This window comes from Apus apus, chromosome 3 (assembly GCF_020740795.1).
Source record: "Apus apus isolate bApuApu2 chromosome 3, bApuApu2.pri.cur, whole genome shotgun sequence".
In the NCBI taxonomy this organism is placed as follows: Eukaryota; Metazoa; Chordata; class Aves; order Apodiformes; family Apodidae; genus Apus; species Apus apus.
In genome coordinates this window covers 95014267-95037540 of record NC_067284.1, presented here as the reverse complement: position 1 = coordinate 95037540, position 23274 = coordinate 95014267, and the positions used below count along the sequence as shown (strand labels likewise).

The 23274-nt window shown below is 36.9% G+C and overlaps 1 protein-coding gene across 5 annotated transcripts in view; it reads right to left on the bottom strand.

The window, feature by feature from the left end:
• The window catches only part of STXBP5 (syntaxin binding protein 5), a 108085-nt gene that overhangs the window by 56071 nt on the left and 28740 nt on the right, over window positions 1-23274 (bottom strand). For all 5 annotated transcript variants that reach the window (XM_051613694.1, XM_051613696.1, XM_051613695.1 and 2 more), the window contains exons 4-7: window positions 22846-22946; window positions 9988-10122; window positions 8842-8905; window positions 7043-7126 (exon numbers count right to left, since the gene is read on the bottom strand). In XM_051613694.1, the coding sequence (XP_051469654.1) occupies window positions 7043-7126; window positions 8842-8905; window positions 9988-10122; window positions 22846-22946 (384 nt within the window). The remainder of the gene's footprint in view (window positions 1-7042; window positions 7127-8841; window positions 8906-9987; window positions 10123-22845; window positions 22947-23274) is intronic.

Genomic DNA, 23274 nt, shown 5'->3' with positions numbered 1-23274 from the left:
TATTTTGAGAGGTCTATGGGGTTATGAACAAGAGGCAAGCATGGACTGAAAACGTAAATAGAACAAGAATTGAAGTAACTTCAAGATTTTGTTTTAATAGTGATGAGTGATAATGATGAACAAAAAATATTAGCTTGACTAAGCATCCTAATGTTACGATAGCAGCTTTGAGGTTAGGGAAGTGTAGGAATCTACTAGCAAGTTTTTCCAGGAATACAGAAACACCTTTATACACACAAAGTTAGGAATGGAATGATTAAGGCACGCCACATCAAATCCTACTGCAGAAAAAAGCTGACTAAATAAAATCTAGTGACTGTCTTTAGGTGAGAAAAGAATAAACAGTGAAGCAAAGTATACAAATAAGACCTAGACATTAGCTAGTAAAAGATTGGTGCCATTTCTGTTTCCAGCATCTCTGTTAGTACATGGTGACATTATGAAACCATTAGGTGATTTAGTTACAGCATGAACATATCAATAAAAATTGAAAATCCAAAGTATTTTCCTACTACCCAAATGGTGCAGAAGGAAGTATTACCTCCTTAAAGCATGGAACTTTGATGGATTTTCCTAACACTTATGGTAATGACATTACTCTAGGTATGAATATGTGAAAGGTGGACTGTACAAGACCTCCTTTTCAGTGGATACCCTCAGTAGAGATTCTGTCTGTAAGCAGGACTTACCAGCTCTTCAGGTACCTAGAGATTTCCTCTGTGAGAAAACCAGGTGTGTGAGTAATACGGAACCCTGACTAGCAGTGAAAGCTTAGGCAGTAAATTACTGCCTTCTCTTAGATGAATAGAAAATTGTGCAACACAGATCTAAACTAGCTTTACCTAAAGTATTATACTTCTTCACATCTCATAAAGTTATGCAGAACAAGACAGTTTCAAGCAATACAATTGAGAATCAAGAGATGACAACAACAGAGGAAAATGCTACATTACGCAAGTGTAGATTCTTCAGTAATAACTCTTCTAACTTAAAGCAGTAGAAGATTCTCTCTAAACTATTTACTAAGTTTAGCATTTCTTAGTGAAATTTAATCTTGTCCCCTATGTAGTGTGGAATCACTAGAGATTCTTACAAGACAGATTCAGTGTACCAATATTGCATCTACACATACATAATTAGAAACCTACAAATTTCACACGAAGTCTTCCAGAGCTAAAGTGAAATAGTCTTCCTCATTCTATATGTGAGGCAAATTATTATTTAGCAAATAAAAGCAGATATTATAAAAGAAATTTTGCATAAATATTGAAATTTTCTTTTCATTTTTTTTCCAGTGTATTACAAAAAAATTCAGATCAGCAAGTTTGAAAGTGCAGACTTGGTAAAACAGAGGTTGCATTTCAAAAAGCTCTTTTCACTAAGAGAAAAAATGATCTGTACTATGATTAGCAGTATGATGTAAAATGTATGTTTTACACACTCTCCTAGGTCAAGTCTAACCCTGACAAGAGTAGGCAGCCCATACTGTAAATTAAACAGGTTCTGATATGCATTTATGTAAAAGTAGGTCTCAGGAACCCGTAAAAAATGCAAGCTTTATAGAAGGAAGCATAAATCTGAGAAATGAACACTTTTTCCTTTTCTTGAAAATGATGAAGCAAACACAACAACTTGTTACTGTTGAAATGGCATTAATGCTCTAGAACATAAAGATCTGATAAGCTAAGCACAAAGGAAAAGGATGACTGCTATCACTTAATTTCTGCAAGGAACCTGATGGGATAGAAAGAATGCTGAATAATGAGGCGTTGGCTTTATTGCTAATTTATTGTCTAGTTTTATAGAGCATCTGGTTACATTTAGCAATGCAGCTAAATGCTATTTAGAGCATATAACAAAATACATGTTTTATGTATTTTAAAAATAATCCAACTAACAAATTCTGTGGGCTGAGTGTAATAAACTTTGGTAAAGTGCACTATCCTTTGCTATTTTCAACAGCCTAAGAAAAAATGGGAAAAAACTGCTGCGAGAGAAAGGAAAAAAAAATGTAGCTACTGAGATTTAAATGGAAATACATAATGAAGATTGTTTTGATGCAATGAAATGTGCAAGTACCTAATGACACCACTGACATGCTTTGGTTTCTGGCAAGCAAGGCTGCTTTTTTTCCCCCCTCCTCTTAATTTCATAGGCTACTTTGACATGTTTTTAATGCCGTAAAATAATCTCTTATACTCGGCCATGTACTAGAATACTGAGCCTAAAAATAGCAATCTATAATGCATTTGTTGCGTTAATGCTATCAAAGCTTATTTTAAATCAGAACCAATAAATACTACTTGAAAAATGCACTTTATTAAAAATACACTTTTATTTATCTGAAGTTGCACTTCAATTTTTCAGAAACTAAAGTAGTAGTTAAGAAATCTGTTTTATTTGTTTAACAGCTGAAAATACAGCACAGGAAACATTTACAGTATAAATTGTACTCCACATAGAAATGAGAAACTTTTATTAAAAAGTCACGATGTTTGAACATAGAAGGCATAAGAATGATGCAAAAAGAATTTACAGACTTATTTTTGCATTGAGAATGCCCAAGACGAAAAGGATGTTTTGAGGAAACGATTTCAAATAAACTTTCTAAAGAGAAGTTGATTCACAACTGCAGTTCCATTATGTCACAGATAATTTCCTCCAAATTTTCTGAAAAAAAATGTTACATTTGTGCATTCTTTTAACTAATTCTAAGCATGCAATATATTACTGTTATAATAAAAAGCATACAGTACTGCAAGTTCAGGATCTCATTTGTAATAGAGAAAAATCAAGAAAAAAAAACTAAGTAAATTCCCTGTTACAAAGGGAAGAATATACCAGAAATCAGCACTAACAGTAATGATGACCTTGAGCTGCCTCCCCCAGTCATTGTTAAGCAGAAATATGATTAATATCGTTTTAGGGGTGGTGGTGTTGCCCATTCTAGAAGCTTTCCTGTCCTTGGGATGAGTACTCCTAGTGTTCTTGTGCTGCAACTGTCAGAGCAGTGTCCTGGGCAGGCACACATGTTCAGGCAAGAAGTAGTCATGGATACTGTTCCACTTATGCAGCTTTTAGATGATAAAATGGGACTGCCCCACCAGAATGTGGGAATTGGCTTCAAGAAAGCCTCTTAAAGGTCAGGTAATTTGGAATGAAACCAAGCAAGAAGGTACAAAAAGATGATAGGATTCAGCTTCTTCCCTGAGGAAATAGCAAAGGTACTTTTCCCTAAACTGCTGATCAGGCAGGAAATTCCAACCTTTGTTGTTTCTTAGCAGAGGATGATCATAAAGGATGACACTTGAATCCCTTGGCACATCTGAAGTTTTGAATCAAAAAGAGTTGTATTAAACAATGGTGGTAGACTGCACAGCCCCTCAAGTTACGTAAGACCAATGTCAATTACAAAATGATGAGAGAAGCGTACTAACCCAATGGCTAAGTTTCTAGCCAACAGTCTTTATGATATCAATGTGCCTAGCCATCCTGTTGATGATGTCTGAGGAAGCCTAGCTGCCCATTAACAGCCACCACCATTCAAACAAAACAGAAAAGTGTGTTTCACAGCACTGATACAGGAGAAAGACCACACAGTTGGAGAGGATCCAGCTCCAGGGTCCCGACAACTACACCTCATACTTCCATGCCATGAAGAACTGCAGCTGTGCCAAGCTCTGCTGGCGTCAATCTTGTAAATTGCAGCAGCAACAAACCTCACACCCCAGAAAGAACGCTGCAATTTTTAACAGGCACAGAACGACCACCTTTGCAATGACTGGTGATGAATTGCTGACAGGACCACACAGTTAACCAGAAGAAAAATTTACTTTCAACTGGGTTAGAGCCAGAGGATATTTCCCTTGTGCTAATAAGCAGACTTGTTCACCCACCAAGATCCTTCTGTGACCCTCTCTGCTATACTTCAGCAGTCTGAGAGGGCACAGCCAGGAAGGAAGTAGGGACACCGGACAGCATTTCCTGTGTCTAATGAGCAGCTCTCCACCAAGATCCCAAGTGTGACTAGGTTGGACTAAGTTGCCCTCCTCTTACTGGTTGTCAACTGCACACTCAGAAGAGGCCTCATCAAGAACAGGTGGAGAACTGAGGACATAGACCTTGAGGTTTTAAATCCTGCTCCTTCTAAAGGGCAGAATGGCACATGCACCACCTTCTCTGAGAGAATGGGTGAAACACACCCATTGATGGAATACAGCCCTTACAGTCAGGTTATGAAAGAAGCCTCTGGCAAAGCCACTGAACTAGGAAATAGACAACAAAAAAGAGCTAGAAATATTCTCTCCACAGAAGTATTCAAATTTACAGTGATTGCTAGCAGGAAACAAAATGGCAGAGAGCTTTCTCTGCTCTGCACCACACTTGCTGGAAGCAGAGAAAGTTTCATCAGATAAGGCATTATTCCACCACTGCCATATTCCACATGTGCACTCTCTTGAGAAATGAAATCACTGCTTTGACAGAAGTCCAAAAATTATCCTCGAACCTTTAAGTTTTCACATGCAATGGGTCTTTCCAACTGATACTTTTCTTGGGTGTACAGTGAGATGGGAAAAGAGTTAATTATACTGTGACTTTCTGTGTTGTCATGCAGCCACAACTAACTACGGAAAGCTATTGTTGGGGTGGACAGTGTCAGATTGCCTTTTTGGACAGCAACACATTCTTAGATTAGACTAAGCTAGTCATTAAAGATCTTGACAATACAATACTTTAATAATTATGTCACCCTAATTTTTAGTTATTGAAGACAGAAGGCAGAAGGATCTAAATAAGGAATGAATGTAGCCACCATTTTTTTGGCATTTCATTTTTGGCTAAGTATTTTAATTGCTAATTTATTCAACTAGAATTAATGGGTTATCAGAATTCCAACAATGTCAGTCTGCCTTTTTTACAATATCAGTTATGGCATTACTTGGCTGAGACTCAAAAAGTTACCCACCTTTCCACAGTAACCTCTTTGAGCATAAGCAAGTGCGAATGCTTCAGTTTTCTTTTAAGGAAGCTGGTCATAAAAATTAGCAAGGTTTTTTATTATTTGGCAATATAATTTTATTCTTGCAAAACACAATAAAAAACCCCGTTTCTTCAGTGTTTCTTACCATTTACATTTACTTACTTGAAACTGTGCTAGCTGAAAAACAGCAAGAATGATATATTTGTATAGGACACTAGTTGGTTAGTACTAACTAGTTAGTGTTATTAAGAAAGACAACATTACGGAGTTGAATATTTCTTTTACTGACAATTTGAGGGAGATCCTCTATTTCTACAGATAAATTAAAAAAATGAGAAGAACTGAAAAACAAAATGAAAGAAAGATACAGGAGAAGCCTCACCTTACCTGACTCGCACTAAAAAACAGGAGGACAGATATATATATAGCATACATAAAATCATCTACTTTCTGCAGCTTTCTATTCATTATCTTTGCTGTATCTGATAGGATCTTCTCTCCAGGCCATCTGTCCAGAAACAGCTACAGCACACTCCGCAATGGCACCTTTCATTTCAAGAAACATTTTTTCAATTCTGTTAGACAAACTTAATACTTTATTTCTATGCCGTTCAGGCCAGAATCCAGAAGAACTTGAAACTGCCTAAATGTATCAAATCCAAATTCAAAGAAGATTAGATCTAAATAACTGCCCATTGAGGAAGAAATTCCTTGTCATACAATGTTAAATGGATAAAACCCAACAAATTACTATTGCATATAGTAATCTTTTTTCCAAAGACATATTTTTCTTAAAGGGCAACCTGAACTCACAGAAAAAGCATACTTCAGCTTTTAAGAATTGAACAGCCACTATTTTTTAAGCAACTTTACGTTGATTCTCACTAATGAGAACAGTGACACTAATCAAATTCACACTACAGATCTTAATTTTTTTTCTCTCCCCTTTGTACCCATTCCCAACTTGTAACACACACTTCTTTACCAAAGGATTTGACCTGAGGTATTTCATTACCTCTTCTGTAATCAAAATATAAACTGAAAAACTAGACGCATTTGCTCATAAATCCTAAGGGAAATAAAAGATTAAATGGCTGAACTATTCACTGCTGTTTGCAACCTCTCAAATCAGGGTTGGTTCAGAACATGAAAAGTATGCAGTAAATTTTAAAAAAAACAGACCACAAAATCCAAAGACAAACAGCAAGCAGTGTGTAGTGTCTACCCCAGCTAAGCTTCCAGACACTGCAACAAAATCTTACTGAAGAACAGTTAATTGACGTATGGATGAGAATAATATACCAGGTAAGGGAAGTCAATGTGCTTTTTGTAAAAGGAAATAATATCCAACAAACCTCCAAAAAAATGTTAACAAGTATGTGTCAATTAAGCTGTCTATGTAATTTTCAAAGTCTTTCAAGAACATCTCTCAAAGGAAACTGAAAACAAGCAGACTAGAGATCCTTGAACATATGAATAACTGGTTAAGATATCAGGAAGTAAAGCAAGCTAGAATAAAGACAGGCTGGCAGTAACTGGATGTTCATGGATGCAGGTAGAGACTCTCAGGGATCCATGCTGCTCAGTTTATTTAAAATAACTGAAAACTAGAACAAGTATATTAAGATGACTGTACCAAAGCATATTAAAGGTAGAAATCAGGATTCCAGTGAAGAACTAAAGAAACACAAAACATTTTGAATGTGAAGTGATGCATGAATACAATTGACTTTTGAACTGAAAATTAACACTGAAGAATTACTATTTCAGAGTCCTCCTTTCAAGAAACTCTTCATTGGTAGAACTAAAACACACAAGCATCAATACCGAGCCAGAACCACCAGAAAAAAACCCACCAAGACAATGAATGCTTACTCAATCTGAAGTTTCTATTACTTAAGAACTATGGCTCTTTTAAAAGAACACTTCAAGCACTTGCAATTTCAAAGAGACCTATTTATTGATCCACTGGTGACAGAAGCAGGAGATGAAAAAAAAAAAAATCACTATTAGGACAGTGAATGGTATCCTCATAGTAAGTAATCCAATGAAAACCGTTACCTCATCATGTGTGTATCTGTAATCTGCCTTCTTTGACTTCAGATCCCACAATACCACTGTTCCAGACTCAAAGCCAATCAGAAGCTGCAATAATAAGCAGATCCATTAAGTCTTTATTAGGATTAGCAAAATAGCGTCATTTGCAATGCCTGTAGTTCTTGCCTCTAAGAGATGTAGTGTAATACTACATGTAGTACATGAATGTACTTATGAAGACAACCATTATTGAAGACCTCAATGTTAGAGGTTTACTTTGTACTTACTGTAAAGAAACTTTAATATAAACTCCCTCCAGATGTTAATCACAATTGAGATAATTGGCTAAAGGAAAACCAAGTACCTAAGTTGTTAAGATGAAGAAAGCTGGAGAGAAATAAAAAAAATTTCCAAATAACCTTTTTGCCAGAAGCAAGATTAGGCCATTTCTGCAGGGAGAAAAGATTCAAATTGCTCAAACTAATTGATTAGTCTAACTCATTAATGACTATCTAAGCTTATCCTATCTTAAGTGACACTGCCTAAGTGACAACAAAACAAAGCCAATTTAAGTCAGTAGTAACAGTCTTGGCACTTGTTACATAGAAGAAGGCAATACAGACTACAAGACCATTCCTTTGAGAAACCTTGCTACAGAAAAAGCAGCTTCTAGCATTAAGCAGCATGCCATCAGTCCCACATCTTTTTCCCCAGCCTGGACATAAAAAAAAAGGAATAGTTGGCTGCTGGAATTTATTAGGTGTTGAAACAGCCTATTTTCTGTGAGAAAAAAAACACAAGTGCCCTGAGGACACTTCCTTTATATTGCAACTTAGAAAACACTGACTTCACACACATGCCATTGTAGTCAAGGATAAAGACCTAAATTATTATGGACTAATGTCATACCTAGAAGTTTTACCTAGACAGCGTTTTCAGACAGTAAGATTTTCAAGGCATACAGTTATTTCCAGTATGCAAATTAGCAGAGGACTACCTACTGGCTTACAGATAAAAGTATTTGATCTATTGCAGTGTTATACAGCACTAAAGTACCCTAAAAATATGATACACATTTGATCTAGTAAAAGTGAATATTAGATTTGGTTTTTTCACTACAGAGTTACGTATACCATTTTGAATTATATTGCCTATCATAAGCAATATTATATCATTTTTCTATTATAACTTTAAACATGCAAGAATTCAGTGATTACAAGGCTAATAGCATGGAAATACTCAATTCAGTACACAGGAGGTTCTTGCAATTGCAGGGTTTTTTAAGTGATATTTTTCTGAAGAGAAAGAAGAAGAATTTAAGGTCAGATTCTAAAACACTGATTGATAGCAACAGCAATTCTTTAATTGTTGATAATTAAATGTAGGATGGGGGTGAAATACACCAGAGCAAATAGATAATTTTTCTTTTCCGAAGTTACCATAGCTTCATTGCATTAATATTCTATGCTCCATGATTCTGGAATGCGATTCAAACTTAATTCTCCATAGAAACTCCTTAGTCATAAAAAAAACTCCACTCATGAAATTATCCTTGTTGGACTGAAACCTCAGGTGTCCAGGATACAAGCTTATAACTAGCATGTTATTAAAACACTCAAGTCACCACTGAGACAACAGTACCATTCGCTTTCTGTTCAATTTTATCCACCACTAATATGTCAAATGAAAAGCAAGTAAACAAAAAATAGCATTTTCTCCTGTGTATGTGGAACAGTAGCAACAAAAGGCAGTGGTATCTACACTTAAAAAAAAAGGTCTTGCTTGAAAAATAATGTATTCAGTAGTCTTTAAACATATCCTACCTTTCCTTCATCCATTGGATTGTCACTGATGTGTACAATCGGTCCTGGGTGAGATTTGGATGACCTAAACAAGAAATACTTCCATTTAATTAAAAAAAATTCCCCTGCCCAAAACTGCATCCCAAAATGACTGCAACTAATACAGATCCTGGAGATATAAACTATATAAGCAAGTTATTGACATTTCAGCATAGAGTAGCTTTTACTTTTCAAGCACATTAATACTTGCTATCTATTTCTAGAAACTTAAGTTTCTGTCTCATTATAACAAGACTTATTTAGTGCTTATTTGGAACACAAAAAAAATGCCATTAGCTTTACAATATTGGCATCTTAATGTTTGTTGTTACAGAATTGACACAGTTCAATAAAATGTTTATTTTGATGCAGGAAAACAGGCCTTGCCATTATTCATAAACTTCCTAAGCTAGATGTTGTTAAAACAACACAGAATTAAGCTTTATGTTCCTCTTGCTATTCAAGAAGGTGGACTAACAAAGAGCTGTGTTTGTTTCAGACTTTGCCAAGTGATGGACTTAATGTGTGTTTGGAAGATACACATAGCATTCTGGGATCCAAATAACAACAGGAGAATAGCAGCACAAAAGTAGATGTTTTCACTCTCCAAACACTATATTTACATATAGAACTTTACTATTAAAATAGGAGGAGCAATGATAACAGCTGCAAAACATGCCTTGCTTTTGGAATAGGCTTATTTAAATGTACATTTTCAGCCAGTAATTTGATATTTGGCATGCATCAGCCTTCTTACAATGCATATCCTTATACCTTGGGCTTTAACTCCAAAACTATACAATACACAGGCCTGCCCAAGTATCAGCCACATCATATTTAAACATATATTATTCTTCTAGCTCTTTATCACCACAAACAGTTGTTTTCATGTCTATTTTTATATTGTATTTTTTTGTTTATTCCAGACACTATGATAGTGTTATAGGCAGAAACAATATATATTAACACTTCATGTTTATAAGAAGAAGTATTTACATGACCAGTTATGTGCTTTGATTGCATATCTGGTATAGTGAGAATAATCTGGAGGCCATTTCTGCAACTGACGTTAGTATCTAGGACACTTCTGATCCCTCCCCCCAACAGACAATACTTGATCAAACTCACAGTTCAATGGCTTTATTCCACATGATGACATAGCCTGAGAGAGTAAATGATTCCACATTGACAATGTGAATGTTTCCTCTTTCGGTGCCCACATATAACCATTTACTTTGGAAAGGCAGATGACAAAATGTTATCCTGAAAGAGAAAGGCACCAAAGAAGTAATTAATATATTTAGATATCCTATACCTCAAGGTCTACATTGCCAAAAGGTAGAAGAAAGGGAAAAGGCAAACAGGAAGAAATAAGACAAGTTACAGCACCAAAGCCAGTACATGACAAAAGTAAGAGATATACAGACAACGTAAAAATTCACCTTGGTTTCTGTTTTTTGTTTATGCTATGCTAAAACAATTAAGTCATTCAGATAAAAATCACAAAACCACCTTTGAAAATTAACATATTGAATATCTTTGCCCAAGACTGCTGTCATTTTGAAATGAAAATACAGTAATCCTGTGTTATAACCTATAAAACTCCCTCTAAAATCTAACCAATTTCAAGTTTCAAAGAACAGAGGATTTCTAGTAGTCTTATACAGACCTCAAGTGGGGACACAAAGGCAGAAAATAAAGTATAAAAAATGTAAGTATACACATAATTTAAAGTACTCCCTAAAGAGCAAACCTAAAGCCAATCCTAAATAATTATAAAAGTAATTTTTAAAGCAGTTAAAATTTGGTGATGTTCTTTTACTTAAACCACATTTCAATTCTTTGCCTTATAGTTTTATCTTCTGCTTGAAAGAAGTCTCTGAACAAACCCAAAAGCTAACAAGTGTTTGCACCATCAGAGAAATCTTCTTTGACCATGGCTTCAGCACAGATCTTAGTATTTGAAAACTTGGTTATTTACGTCTTTTTGGGTCCTGCTTATTTTTTACTATTTCTTCAAAATTGATAAGGAAATAATGTCTGTAGAAACAACCTTCTAAAGCATCTGATTTTTCTATATAACACAAATACTAACTTGAAATTATAGTCTAGAAACTTTCTGGAAACTGTAAACTCTAAACCACTTTAATCTGACAGGGTGCAATATTGAAAGAAATTGCCAAGCTACTTAAGCTTTCACAAGTGTTTTAGAGATAACGAAAAATAATTATTCAGTGGAAACTTGTTCTGTCAGCTTTAATCCTTAGCTTTACTTTTTTTTTTTTTGTTCTTGTTTTCTCCCAGTTGGCCTCCCCTCTTGCCAAATCCATGCACCACTTCACAAGCCTGTTAATAATTATTTATGCAAAGAACAGCTTTAGATCCTTTGCATTAGATGCTCTATAAACACACAGCTTCAGCATAAAGGCAAAGGCTAACAGCAGCAATGACAAAATTGCTGATGGCTAAAAAGATATTAATTTGTATTAGAGGTTTCAAAAGTTAAGATTTCTGTAGTAATACTACCTGGATCAAAAGTGTACCACTTCACTTTTTGTATCACTCATTTCTTTCTAGTTAGGGAATGTAGCTTGCTCAAGCAAATCTTTATCAGATTTTTAACTTCCTTGATTTCTTCTGCTTGAATATTTAACTCAAAAGGCTGCACTAACTTTTTCATTGCTGTTTTACAGAAAAAGGACTATATAGAAGATTTAAAATGCTCTTACGACTCATTTAACTTACAGAGGTTGTAACATTTATACTTAGCACAGCAAACTCCACAAAAAAAAATATTTTCTTTGAAGCTAAAATCACATACATCTGTATATGCACTTCCTAGGCAGGCCTCCAAACCTTACGGCCCAGTAGCAGAGCTCTCCACTACAAGCAGGTCATGGGGAAAGGGAAAGAGATTCAGTATAACATAAACCCTCAGTGCTCTGCAACACCAGAGCTCCTTGTTGCGCCAGGACTCCACATGTGAGAAGCAGCTGGTAGTCAGATCAGCTGGATCTAAAAACATGGCCTAGCAACCAGAAATAATGCTCAGGAGCAGGGTCATGTCTTGATCTCTGAGTTAATATTGTCAGTTACAGTTGTCCAACACTTCTGTTATGAAAAACAATCTATTTAATGTAATTTAATGGTGACAAAAAATAAAATTTGAGGCTGCAGCTGATTGCTATAGCAGAAGGGCAACACTTAAAGAAATGTCCAGCTCCTCAATATCCTTGATACCCTTCTTGAATATGCAGCCATAATCAGCTTACTGTCTCCTCTGTGCAAGCAAGATTAATTTTGTCAAGAGTTAGCAAGAAATAAACCGATTCCATGTGAAGCATAAATTAGAATCAAACAAGCAACTTCACAAAATATTTACAAACCCTCAAAAGAAGGAGGTTGAAGACACTTCAAAATTTTTACGTATATGCACATATAAAACAGGGTTCTTAACCTCATTCTTCAAAGTGTGCTTTTACCAGTCTTCTAAAGTCAGAAAAAGTCTTGCAAGATTTTTACGGAACTTATAAAAATATTCTTAGAGCTTTTATGTTTCACAGAACAACCAATGACTAGTTAAACCAAACAGAAAATTGTCATGCTGATCCTGCTATGATGAAAGAATCACCATTTCACCTTAAATGTGGTAAATGTTACTCCATTTGCAAATGTAATTTTAGTCGTGTTTTCTTAATACAAAAAGTATGTCTTCCAGCTTTCAGAAATTTGATTATATTTTTGTCTAAAATGATTAATTTCAGGCAAATGCATTTATTTTAGCTATATACAGCATAACATTTCCAACATTAATGTCCATGTACTGAGCAGTGATTCTTCAGTGATTAAGACTTGACCTTAAACTATGTTTATTTTAAACACTGGATATGTTAGACCTCTGAAAAACTACAATTCAGTGACGCTAAGACCATCTGAATGACCAGTGATGACACATTAGCACATACATGCTACATTTGGTGGCCTTCCTTGCTCTGTTGAAAACCGGGCTGAGGATTAAATGGATTCAGACTTCTTCTGGAGGATAGAACCAACATGCCAGGGTCTTCTTGGTGGTGAAGCAATACCTTTATTTAACTTTATGTATATAATACTTTATTTAACACTTGGCCAAGGACCGCATGTATTTTTTTTCTTCTGAAAAATGCAGATTTTTCTTTCTACTCCATCCATAACATTTTCAGATCAAGATAACTCAATATTAGTCCCCTTCTCTCCCTGTCCATAAATGGATACATACATAAATGTGGAAAATGCAATCAATTGTTGGGAACAGATTGAAAAGACTATAGATACACTCAACCCAAGTAAAAAAAAAAATGCTTCAGGCAGTAAAAAACTGCCTGAAAACAATATATAAGCCAAAAGCAGAGTACCATACTCTTCCTCTCCTGTATCAAGCCATTCTGCTCAAAAATACTAGAACACTAGTAGAAGACACTGATAAAAGAAAAACCCTTACAAACTATTTATTGTTCTTACTGTACTTAAAATATAACTTGTGCTAGTGCTTATGGGAGAGTATGAGCAGTGATAGGAGAGTCTTTAAGAAGCCATTTGTAAACACACTGAAAGGCTTTCCTTTAACTGCAGAACATGTGCCTTTTCAGATAATCTGTCAAAGTTAGTTAAGAAAAAAATCTTAATTGTGGTTGTTTCACAATGTATATCAAAATAGATATTACAGCAAGTGATAGTATTCCCTAGAGGAATTTAATTAGAAAAACAGGAAAGACTGCAATTTATTAAATATGTAAGTCAAAGAATTAGGCCTTTAAGGGAACTATTAAGTAAAAGTGACAGGCTGATATCTTGTTTTTATAACAGAAATCCTTCTAAATTAGTCTTTACCTTTCCTTAGTCTACTGCATTATTGAGTATTATATGTTCTTCAGAATTTTCTACTGCTTTAACAAATCACAGTGACAAATACTTTGATGAATGACAAACACTGATAACAGGTTTTATTTTTAAGTTGTCACTAAAACCATTTCTAGAACCTCAGGGTATCATTATAGGTCTGCAGTTACTGTAATCATACTAGCTGCTCAGATAATTATTGCATACACAAAATAAAAAAAAAAATCTAAAAAGAAAAGTGTTAAGGTACCAAAGTTGTATTCTCCATACTTCTACCTTCAACAATGAGGCAGCCACCATGTAAAATTCAGGAGTTTTAAAGTTTTATTTCTTATGTTAGCTTAGACTCCATGTTCATGATCTCTTTTTTGAGTCTTCAGTGAGCAAAAAAGTCAAGAGCCAGTGTCAGAAGAACATACTGATGGAAGCAAGCAGTGGCTGTGAGTTTGTCAGACTGCAGCAAGGGATCTGTTTCCAGATCTGGCAACAAAAAAAAAGCAAACAATACCTACCTGTATGAAAAAGGCCTGAAGGGGCAGAAGGAAGAGGAAGAATCTCTCTTCAACACATCCCAAAATGGTCCTTCCAAAAGGACCATGGTGATAAATGCAGTATACCACAAAACCTGGACAAAATACTTCAATTCCACTTCTACAACATAACAGCCCTGCAAACGATGCTTCTCTAAACACATTCACTTCTAAAGGCAGCTGACAAGTACCTGTGTTCACTGAGTTGTGGTGCACACTAGTGGTGTCAAGATGGAGTAATGGGGAAGCAAGAGCCAAGATCAGACTGGGATCAACCGGCTGGAGAACAGCCCTGTGGAAAGGGACCTGGGGGTCTTGGTGGATAACAGGCTCAACATGAGTGAAGACTGTGCTGCAGTGGCAAAGAAAGCCAACAGGATGCTGGGCTGCATCAACAAGGGCATCAACCAGCAGAAATAAAGAAGTCATCATCCCACTCGGCACTTGTCAGACCATGCCTGGAGTATTGTGTTCAGTTTTGATCTGCATGCTATAAAAAAGGATGCAGACAGGCTGGAGAACGTCCAGAGAAGGGCCACAAGGATGATCAGAGGACCGAAGGATTTGCCATATGAGGAGAGGCTGAGAAAATGGTTTGTTCAGCCTTAAGGAAAGAAGGCTTTGGGGAGACCTTATTACCATGTTCCAGTACTTAAAGGGTGGCTACCAAGAAGATGAAGATTCCCTATTTACAAAGAGTCATGTGGAAAAGACAAGGGATAATGGGCACAAGTTGCTCCTGGAGAGCAAGTCTTACAAGAGGTAAATTTTTCACCATGAGGACAATCAAACATTGGAATAACCTCCCAAGGGAAGTGGTAGATTCCCCTATGCTGGATAGTTTTAAGTCTCAGCTTGGCAGGGTGCTGAGCCATCTCATATAAACTATAGTAGTACCTAGATAGGTTGGACCAGATGATCCTCGAGGTCCCTCCCAACCTGCCATTCCATAATTCTATGAACAGAAAAAAAATTGGCATCACTGATATGACCAATACTGGGATCATTTAGATAATTTTAGAGAAAAAGTGTCAATTTTTAAGGGTTTTTTCTGTTATTGCAGGTATTTGTATTTTGATATATTTTTTCTAATCTATTTCATGGCTTACATGTTCTTTCACATCTCACCTCTCCATTTTAAGATGGCTTTTTAAGCTTCAGTTGTACTTCACTCAGAAAGGGTCTCCGCATTTTTATATTTATACACAAATAGAAAAGGACTGCTTCACTGCTTGTAATGCTGACAAAAGACATTCTGCCATGCCTTTTGAGGCAACTGATGTGGAAACTAAGAAATTTTTTCAATATTGAAGCAATTCACACCAAATACCCTAAAGATCTGCAGATCTTTTAAATCCCCTGCACTACATATTTATGAGCTCCTGTTGAGAAATCTGACACGAATCCCAAAGTAACCAGACTTTGGCATCAGAAGACATCTAGGTACCTTGCCCTTACACATGCAGTTCATTTAATCTGGGAAATCATACACTACAACTTAAGAAAAATGGCCACAGAATCATAGAATCGTTTTGGTTGGAAAAGACCTTTAAGATCATCTAGCCCAACCATTAATCTAGTACTGCCAAGTTCACCACTACACCATGTCCCTAAGCACCATATCTACATGTCTTTAAATACCTTCACTTCCTTGGACAGCCTGTTCCAGTGTTTGACAGCACTGTCGGGAAATAATTTTTTCCTAATATCCAATCTAAACCTCCTCTGATGCAAGTTGAAGATATTTCCTCTTGGCCATGTCAGAGATGTAGCCTTCCCACTGGAGAGATAAGAATTATGTCCAGGACCGAGAGAAAAAGGTTTCTCAGAAAGGTAGTGCTTAAAGCTTAAAGGTCAAATTCTGCCCAGGAATGTGGCAGTTGGCTATTATGGGCCTCACACCACTGTGAAAGTCAGTGTGCAAGGAAAACAGCTAAGAAGACAATGGAGTCAGTTTATTAAAAACTGTTTCTTGGAAACCTGAAGGCTCAGAGTAATAGGCCTCAACACTTCAGTTCTGCCTCAGTGCCAAAGGCAGCAGAAGGCAATTGATGCAACTGCAGTTCCATCAACTGCACTGACACATGGGACTGTCTGTATGTGTGACCTCAAGAAAACATATTTGAAAGGAATCTGATGTTGCATGAAGGAGACATTCATGAATGCCTCTGCAGTGAATCTGGATAACCGACAAGTTTAACTTCTCAGAAATACTGTCTCGATATGTGTCCATAATCCTTCTGTTACACTATAATCCTACCTCAAAACACATAGGTCAAAGGGGAAAGAGCCAGAAATAGTGACACAAAAGGAAAGGAAAAAAAGAAAACCAACACAACCAGAAACCCATAAACAATATCTATCATCACCAGCTCTAACAGGCAAGAAAGGCTGTATGTCCTTCTGCTATCCACAAAGTGGCAGAATTGGTCAGTTTATAAATTCAGTGAGGTGGAAGGATAAATTCTCTCACACCTAATATATATATATCTGCTGATGCACAGGCTGGGCACAAAGTAAAAGGTAAGCTATGTATCCCAAAAGTTAAAAATCTCGTTTCTTAATAAGAATACAAGCGGGATATTTCACTCACTCACTGTAGAGAGACTTTGTGTTTTAAACACAATGCTGAAGTTGCTGTTAACAGCATGATACAAAACCAGAGATATGCAGTAAAATTTTGTAACTCTGAATTGTGCAGTTTCATGCTGAAGAAAACTATTTAAATCCCACAGTGCAAAAGCTGAAATATTAAGCTGCTATAAACACATTCAGTTATCACTATGCAAAGCACTCACACTCAACACTCAGCTCTATTCTCATACTATGATTCCGATTATTATCTTTATGCTAAATCACAAACCAAGGAAACTACTTCTTTTGGCATTAGAACACAGAATCTCAGCTCATGAAAGATGTGAGTCTTAGGTAACTGAACAAAATTTTGATACTTATGAAAAACTGATTGGAGTTTAGTTTACAGCAGACTCAAATTTGTCATCTCACTCCACTTATTTTTCAAGTTAGTATGTTACTTCACTCTCTCTTTAAATCGGTTCTGTGGAAGTCCCTGGCTCATTAGTAGTATGTATTTGACCTTTTACATCTTAGATCAGCACAAAGTTTAATAGTTCCAGCATGGCAATAAAACTAAAGCCAGAATGGATATCTATCTTACAACAAGCTTTCAATATCTACTCTAGTAAGAAGAACTACACTTATTTCAGAGTTAATCTAGCCTGACATTCACACTTGCCACTAACTCAAAACAAACTTTAAATGAGACTTCCATTACATGGGAACAGGCAAGAATTAATTCTATTATGAGTAGAATATTTATACAGGTACATAGATAACTAACTACATTGTTATTCACCAAAGTAATCTTAGAGGAGTACTAAACCTAAGATATGAATAAGTTCACACATTGAATGATGTGTTCTGCAGAAAGGTACAACCTACACACTTCTACCTTGCATGATAAGTCATGCGAGCAATGCCCCTCATTTAAGCATCAATATGCATTTTTTCCTGGCCCCTGCACACTGCTTCCTACAGTCAAGGAACTGACCAACAGCAACAGGAACAAAAGACTAGAAAACTTGCAAAACTATCTTGTTTTACAGTGCTTCTGACATGTGCCAGCAATTTCAACTAACAGATTTGTTATACATCAAAAGCTTCATCAGAAAGCTTGCTTGAAATTACTAACCATCACTGGCACACAAGGCAGTAAAAACCTATGAATCTACTAAATGGCCAGTTTCTTATACAGTCAACTCTAAGATTCAACAGAAACATCTTTAAAGACTCTTGGCTACTACTTTTAAAGAAATGTTTTGCTCAAATCTATAAAGCTGCAAGTTAACCAATGAAGATATTTTCTGCAGCTCAGAATTAAGTCTGTAGTGGGCATAAAATTATTTTTTTTTAATGGCAATTCCTTTTCACCATCTCTACTCATAAAATTCATGAGCAGAAAAGCAAGAACTCACAACACTTTCCAGTCATACACTAGAGACTGCATTCCAAAACTAATTTACAGCTGGACTACATGGAGCTCCACCTGGGGATGGGTGAGAAGGCAACTGAGAGCTTACAGGTCAGGGTTAAAGGGAGGGCAGGGACAGGGGACATCATAGTGGGGGTCTGCTACAGGGCACCCAAACAGGAAGACCGAGTAGATGAGGCCCTTTATAGAGACACAGGAGTAGCCTCACATTGACATGCCCCGGTATTCATGGAGAGCTTCAACCACCCCCATATCTGTTGGAGGGACAACACAGCAGGGCATAATTAATCCAGAAGGTTCCTAGAAGGGGTTGACATAACTTTGTTCTCCAAGTGACAGAGGAGTTAACAAGGAGAGGCTGCAGTGACCATAAAATGGTGGAGTTCAAAATCCTCAGGGGCAGCAAGGAGGATGCACAGCAAGCTCGCTTAAGAAGAGCAGACTTTGGCCTCTTCGGGCACATGCTTGGTAAAGTACCAGGGGATAAAGCCCTGGAGGGAAAAGGAACCCAAGAAAGCTGATTAATATTCAAGGATCACCTCCTCCAAGCTCAGGAGCAATGCAGATCATCTAAGGAACTCAAAGGTACACAACTGATGAGATAAATCCATGGGTCCTGAAGGAACTGGTAGATGAAGCTGCTAAGCTGCTTTCCATCATATTTGAAAAATTATGCCAAGAGGGGAAACATAACCCCCATTTTCTAAAAATGGAAAAAAAAGAAAACCCAGCAAACTAAAGGCCAGTCAGTCTCACCTCTGTGCCCAGCAAGATCACAGAGCAGATGCTCCTGAACTATGCTAAGGCACATGGAAAATAAGGAGGTGACTGGTGACTGCCAACATGGCTTAACTAAGGGCAAATCATGCCTGACCAATTTGGCAGACCAACTGATGTCATCTACCTGGACTCATACAAAGCATTTGACACTGTCCTGCATGAAATCCTTGTCTCTAAAACAGAGAGAGATGGACCACTCAGTGGATAAGGAATTGGCTAGCTTGTCGCATTCAAAGAGTTGTGGTCAACAGCTCGATGTCCAAGTGGAGATCAGTGATGAGTGGCATTCTTCAAGGGTCGGTATTGGGACTGGCACTGTCTGACATCTTTGTCAGCAACATGGACAGGGGAATGAGCGCATCCTCAGCAAGTTTGCTGACAACACCAAGGCTGTGTGGTGTGGTTGACATGCTGGAGGGAAGGGAGGCGATCCAGAGGGACCCTGACAGGCTTAAGGGCTGGGCCCATGCAAACTGAATGAAGTTCAACAAGGCTAAGTTCAAGTTCCTTTATGTGGGTGACAGCCCAGAGGAGAAGGACTTGGGAGTGTTGGCTGATGAGACGCTCAACATGAGCCAGTAATGTGCACTTGCAGCTCAGAAAGACACCTGTTTCCTGCATTGCATCAAAATAAGCATGGCCAGTAGGTCGAGGAAGGTGATTTCCTCCATCTACTCCACTCTCGTGAGACCCCACCTGCAGTACTGTGTCCAGTTCCAGGGCCCCAAACATAAAGAGGGCATGGAGCTCTTCAAGTGAGTCCAGATGAAGGTCACAAAGATAAGCAGAGTCCTGGAACACCTCTCCTGTGAAGACAGGCTGAGAGGCTTGGGGTTGTTCAGCCTAGAGAAGAAAATGCCCTGGGGAGACCTTACAGTGGCCTTCCAGGACCCAAAAGGGGCCAACAGGAAAGCTGGGGAGGGACTTCTTATAAGGGCATGTAGTGAAAGGATGAGGGGTAATGTCTTTAATCTGAAAGAGGGGACATTTAGGTTAGATATTTGGAGGAAATTCTTTAGTATGAGGGTGGTGAGACACTGGAACAGGTTCCCCAGGGAAGTTGTGGCTGCCCCATCCCTGGAAGTATTGAAGGCCAGGTTAGATGCCCATGCGGGGGGGGTTGGAATTAGGTGATTTTTAAGGTCCCTTCTAATCCAAACCATTTTATGATTCTATTAATTTAACACTCTTATTTAAATTTTCAGATAAGTGTACAAAATACTTAACACAACGCAAGCATTTATAAACAAGCTGTTTCTGTTTTTTATTCCTTATTTGAAAGGTGTTCAAAACACCTTGTTTATCAGGAGAAAAAATAATTCATTAACAAGTCATAGCCTTATCTCTTTTTCAAATTTTTTTTTGTAAAAATAGTTCAATAATAGTTTTCAAACTAGAATATCCTTTAATCTGGGTAGCTAACTGCTGCTAGAGTTTTCTATGCTAGAAACAACCTTCTAGATCACATCTAATTCTTACACAATAAAAACTCTGATTTGGAAGCCAATTCTGAATAAAAATTGGCTTGTGACATGTTGAGCTCAATTCCTATTACACAGGACAAAAATACTGCTTTTCTACAATGTCAGCACACTTCCAGGTATTCAGGTATATAATTTTAAGCCTCAGCATCTACAGAATCCTACAGTAAATACTAATGTAACTGCAAAAGTCGCCTCAATCATGTAGTAAGATGTGGCTTTGTTTCCCCTGCAAGGACATTTTTTCCAGTTTAACTTACTTAATATTTTAGCCAAATTTCCATGATACTGAAGTTCCTTACACAAGCTGACAAGTTAAAGTTTTACTAGAGAAGATATTGCTCCAAGGTTCAGCTGTAGTATTGAGTATGTTAAAGAATTCCCATCCGAGACATTAGTTATCCTTATGAGCAAATATTAATCCCACAACATACATTTCTCAAAAGACGTTATTAATTACAAATCTAACCACCTGGCGCTTACGGATTGAAAAGACCCAGTTTTATTCATGTACACTCTTCTCAATAAACTTAGAAGCTAATATACATCATAAAACTGATGTAAATAAACCCATTTAGTTTAAATTCACATACCATATCAAACCTATTAGGTATCATTAATTACTAAGACCTCTTAGTGTTAAAAAGACACATATGTAGAATTACTCAACAATATACAATTACCTGAAGTTCAAAATCAAAATAATTCACTAGTAATGAGATTACTCTTTATTTTATAAAGCTCTGTTTTATAAACCAGTCAAAAGAAAACAAGAGTATTTTAAAATAGTTAACAGTCATCCAGAATCACCTAGTAAGTGGCTATACCATCATACGGTTCTGGGATCTTAAGTGTTCTGGCTACATCTATATGGTATTATAATGGATAATTTAAGATTAAAATTACTAGCAGAATAAGGCTTTGGCTAAACTATACCTTTACCACTCTTACTAACTATGGTACTCTCATTACTTATTTTAGCAAGGCAAAGGTCTTCCTGGAAAAATTAGAACTCTGTCCAAAATCAACAACACTGAAGTGACATGAGCGATTTAGACTCCATTACACCCCTGCCCCTCTTTCTGATAAGAGTACACACAATTCCACTCCCTGTGACAGGTTTTGCTAGTGAAAACATCATGTTTATAAGAAACTGATAGTTTGAAACTCCACTCTGCTTAACCAAAGGTACTAATATATCTAAGGCTCTAAGACAGCTTCCACCAAATTAGCACACAATCAGAATCACCTCCTCAGGTACGTATTTTAAAGCAATGCCCAAATGTGGTTCCAGGGCACACTTTGTATTGACATCTAAGTAGGTGCTACAGGTAATAGTCCTTTAAGAACAAAAGAGGAAGGGACAGAGAGAAAATATAGTTTGGATACTTTGCTAAAGGTCTCTCCCACTAGAAGTTCTATGATTAAATTTGTTTATAACTTACTCTTTAAAATTCCAAGGTTACTCCATAACCTATTTAGAACATGCTATCATGTTACATCAGAAAGTTTATATAAATGTTTAACTTCGCTCTTTCTACTGCCTGCCCTTACTTATAGCTTATTACTTTCTGCCCTATTCAACAGGGCTACAAGTCACAGATTATTTTGTGTTCTTGCTAGTATCCTTTGAGCTCCCCAAGAAGTCTGTCTCTGAAGCACACTGCTCAACAGTAGACATACTTATCCATACTGGAAAAGAAGAGCTATTTTCCAGAAGGGAAAGACCACTTGTTATTAACAACAAGATATATTTTTGCAGAAACTTAATTAACTATTAGAAATTTAACCTAAAATGTCTCCCTGGCTTGCTCATAGCACTGTTACTTGAGTTTCAAAATTGTTAGTCAAAATGCACATTTTTTTTCAGCTTCTCTGAGACACACAGGCGCTCTAAGACTGCAGAATTCCAATTCCTTATCAAGGGGAGAAAAACTTCCAATTAAGAAATTGAACTAGTTTTCCTGTTGCTTTGTTGGTGCAGACACACACACACACTTTCTTTTGTTCCAAAATTCCTTTGGAGACATACATTGAAGTCTTCTATCCATTCACGTTTTAAAGATAGGAAAAACTGATGTTCAGCAAAGGAATATGCAAAGTGATAGAAAAGTCATCTCAGTTTAGGTCACTAGTATGTCTACTCTCAAGTACTTTAGGCCCTAAAAGCCTACAACTCAAACCCAATGTAAATACAGTTTCAATTACTTAAGAAGTTATGAATTAGACCGCATTAATAAATCTGATCTTACAATAGCACATAGTGTAATGGTAAGGGGCAAAGCAACAATAATCCAATTCCTACCGTTCTCGGTTAAATTTGAGTGAATGAAGTATCGCAGGTCTCTTCTGACGTAAGTTCCAGAGGTGTAAGGTATCATCAGCCAAGGCACTCACAAGAGCTCCCTACAAGAAAGAGAAAGCTTTAGCCAACATATTTAATAAACCTAGTAACTGTATATCATCATCATAGTGGAGATACATCACATATTTGCTACCAGGATGAACAAATTCTTTATAAGTATGCACATCAACATCATTGCACAGATAAGTCTTAAGTAGTAGCAATGATATAACCAATGTGATCACGTGCCATTCAGCTCACTCACACTGGGTTCAGTGTTATACTGAGGGCTGATGGGGAAGGAGCAGCTTTTTCTGGCATGTGCACATCAGTTGCTCAGGGTCACCTCCGCAGAGAAACTAAGTAATGAACTCAACAGCTAACATCTAT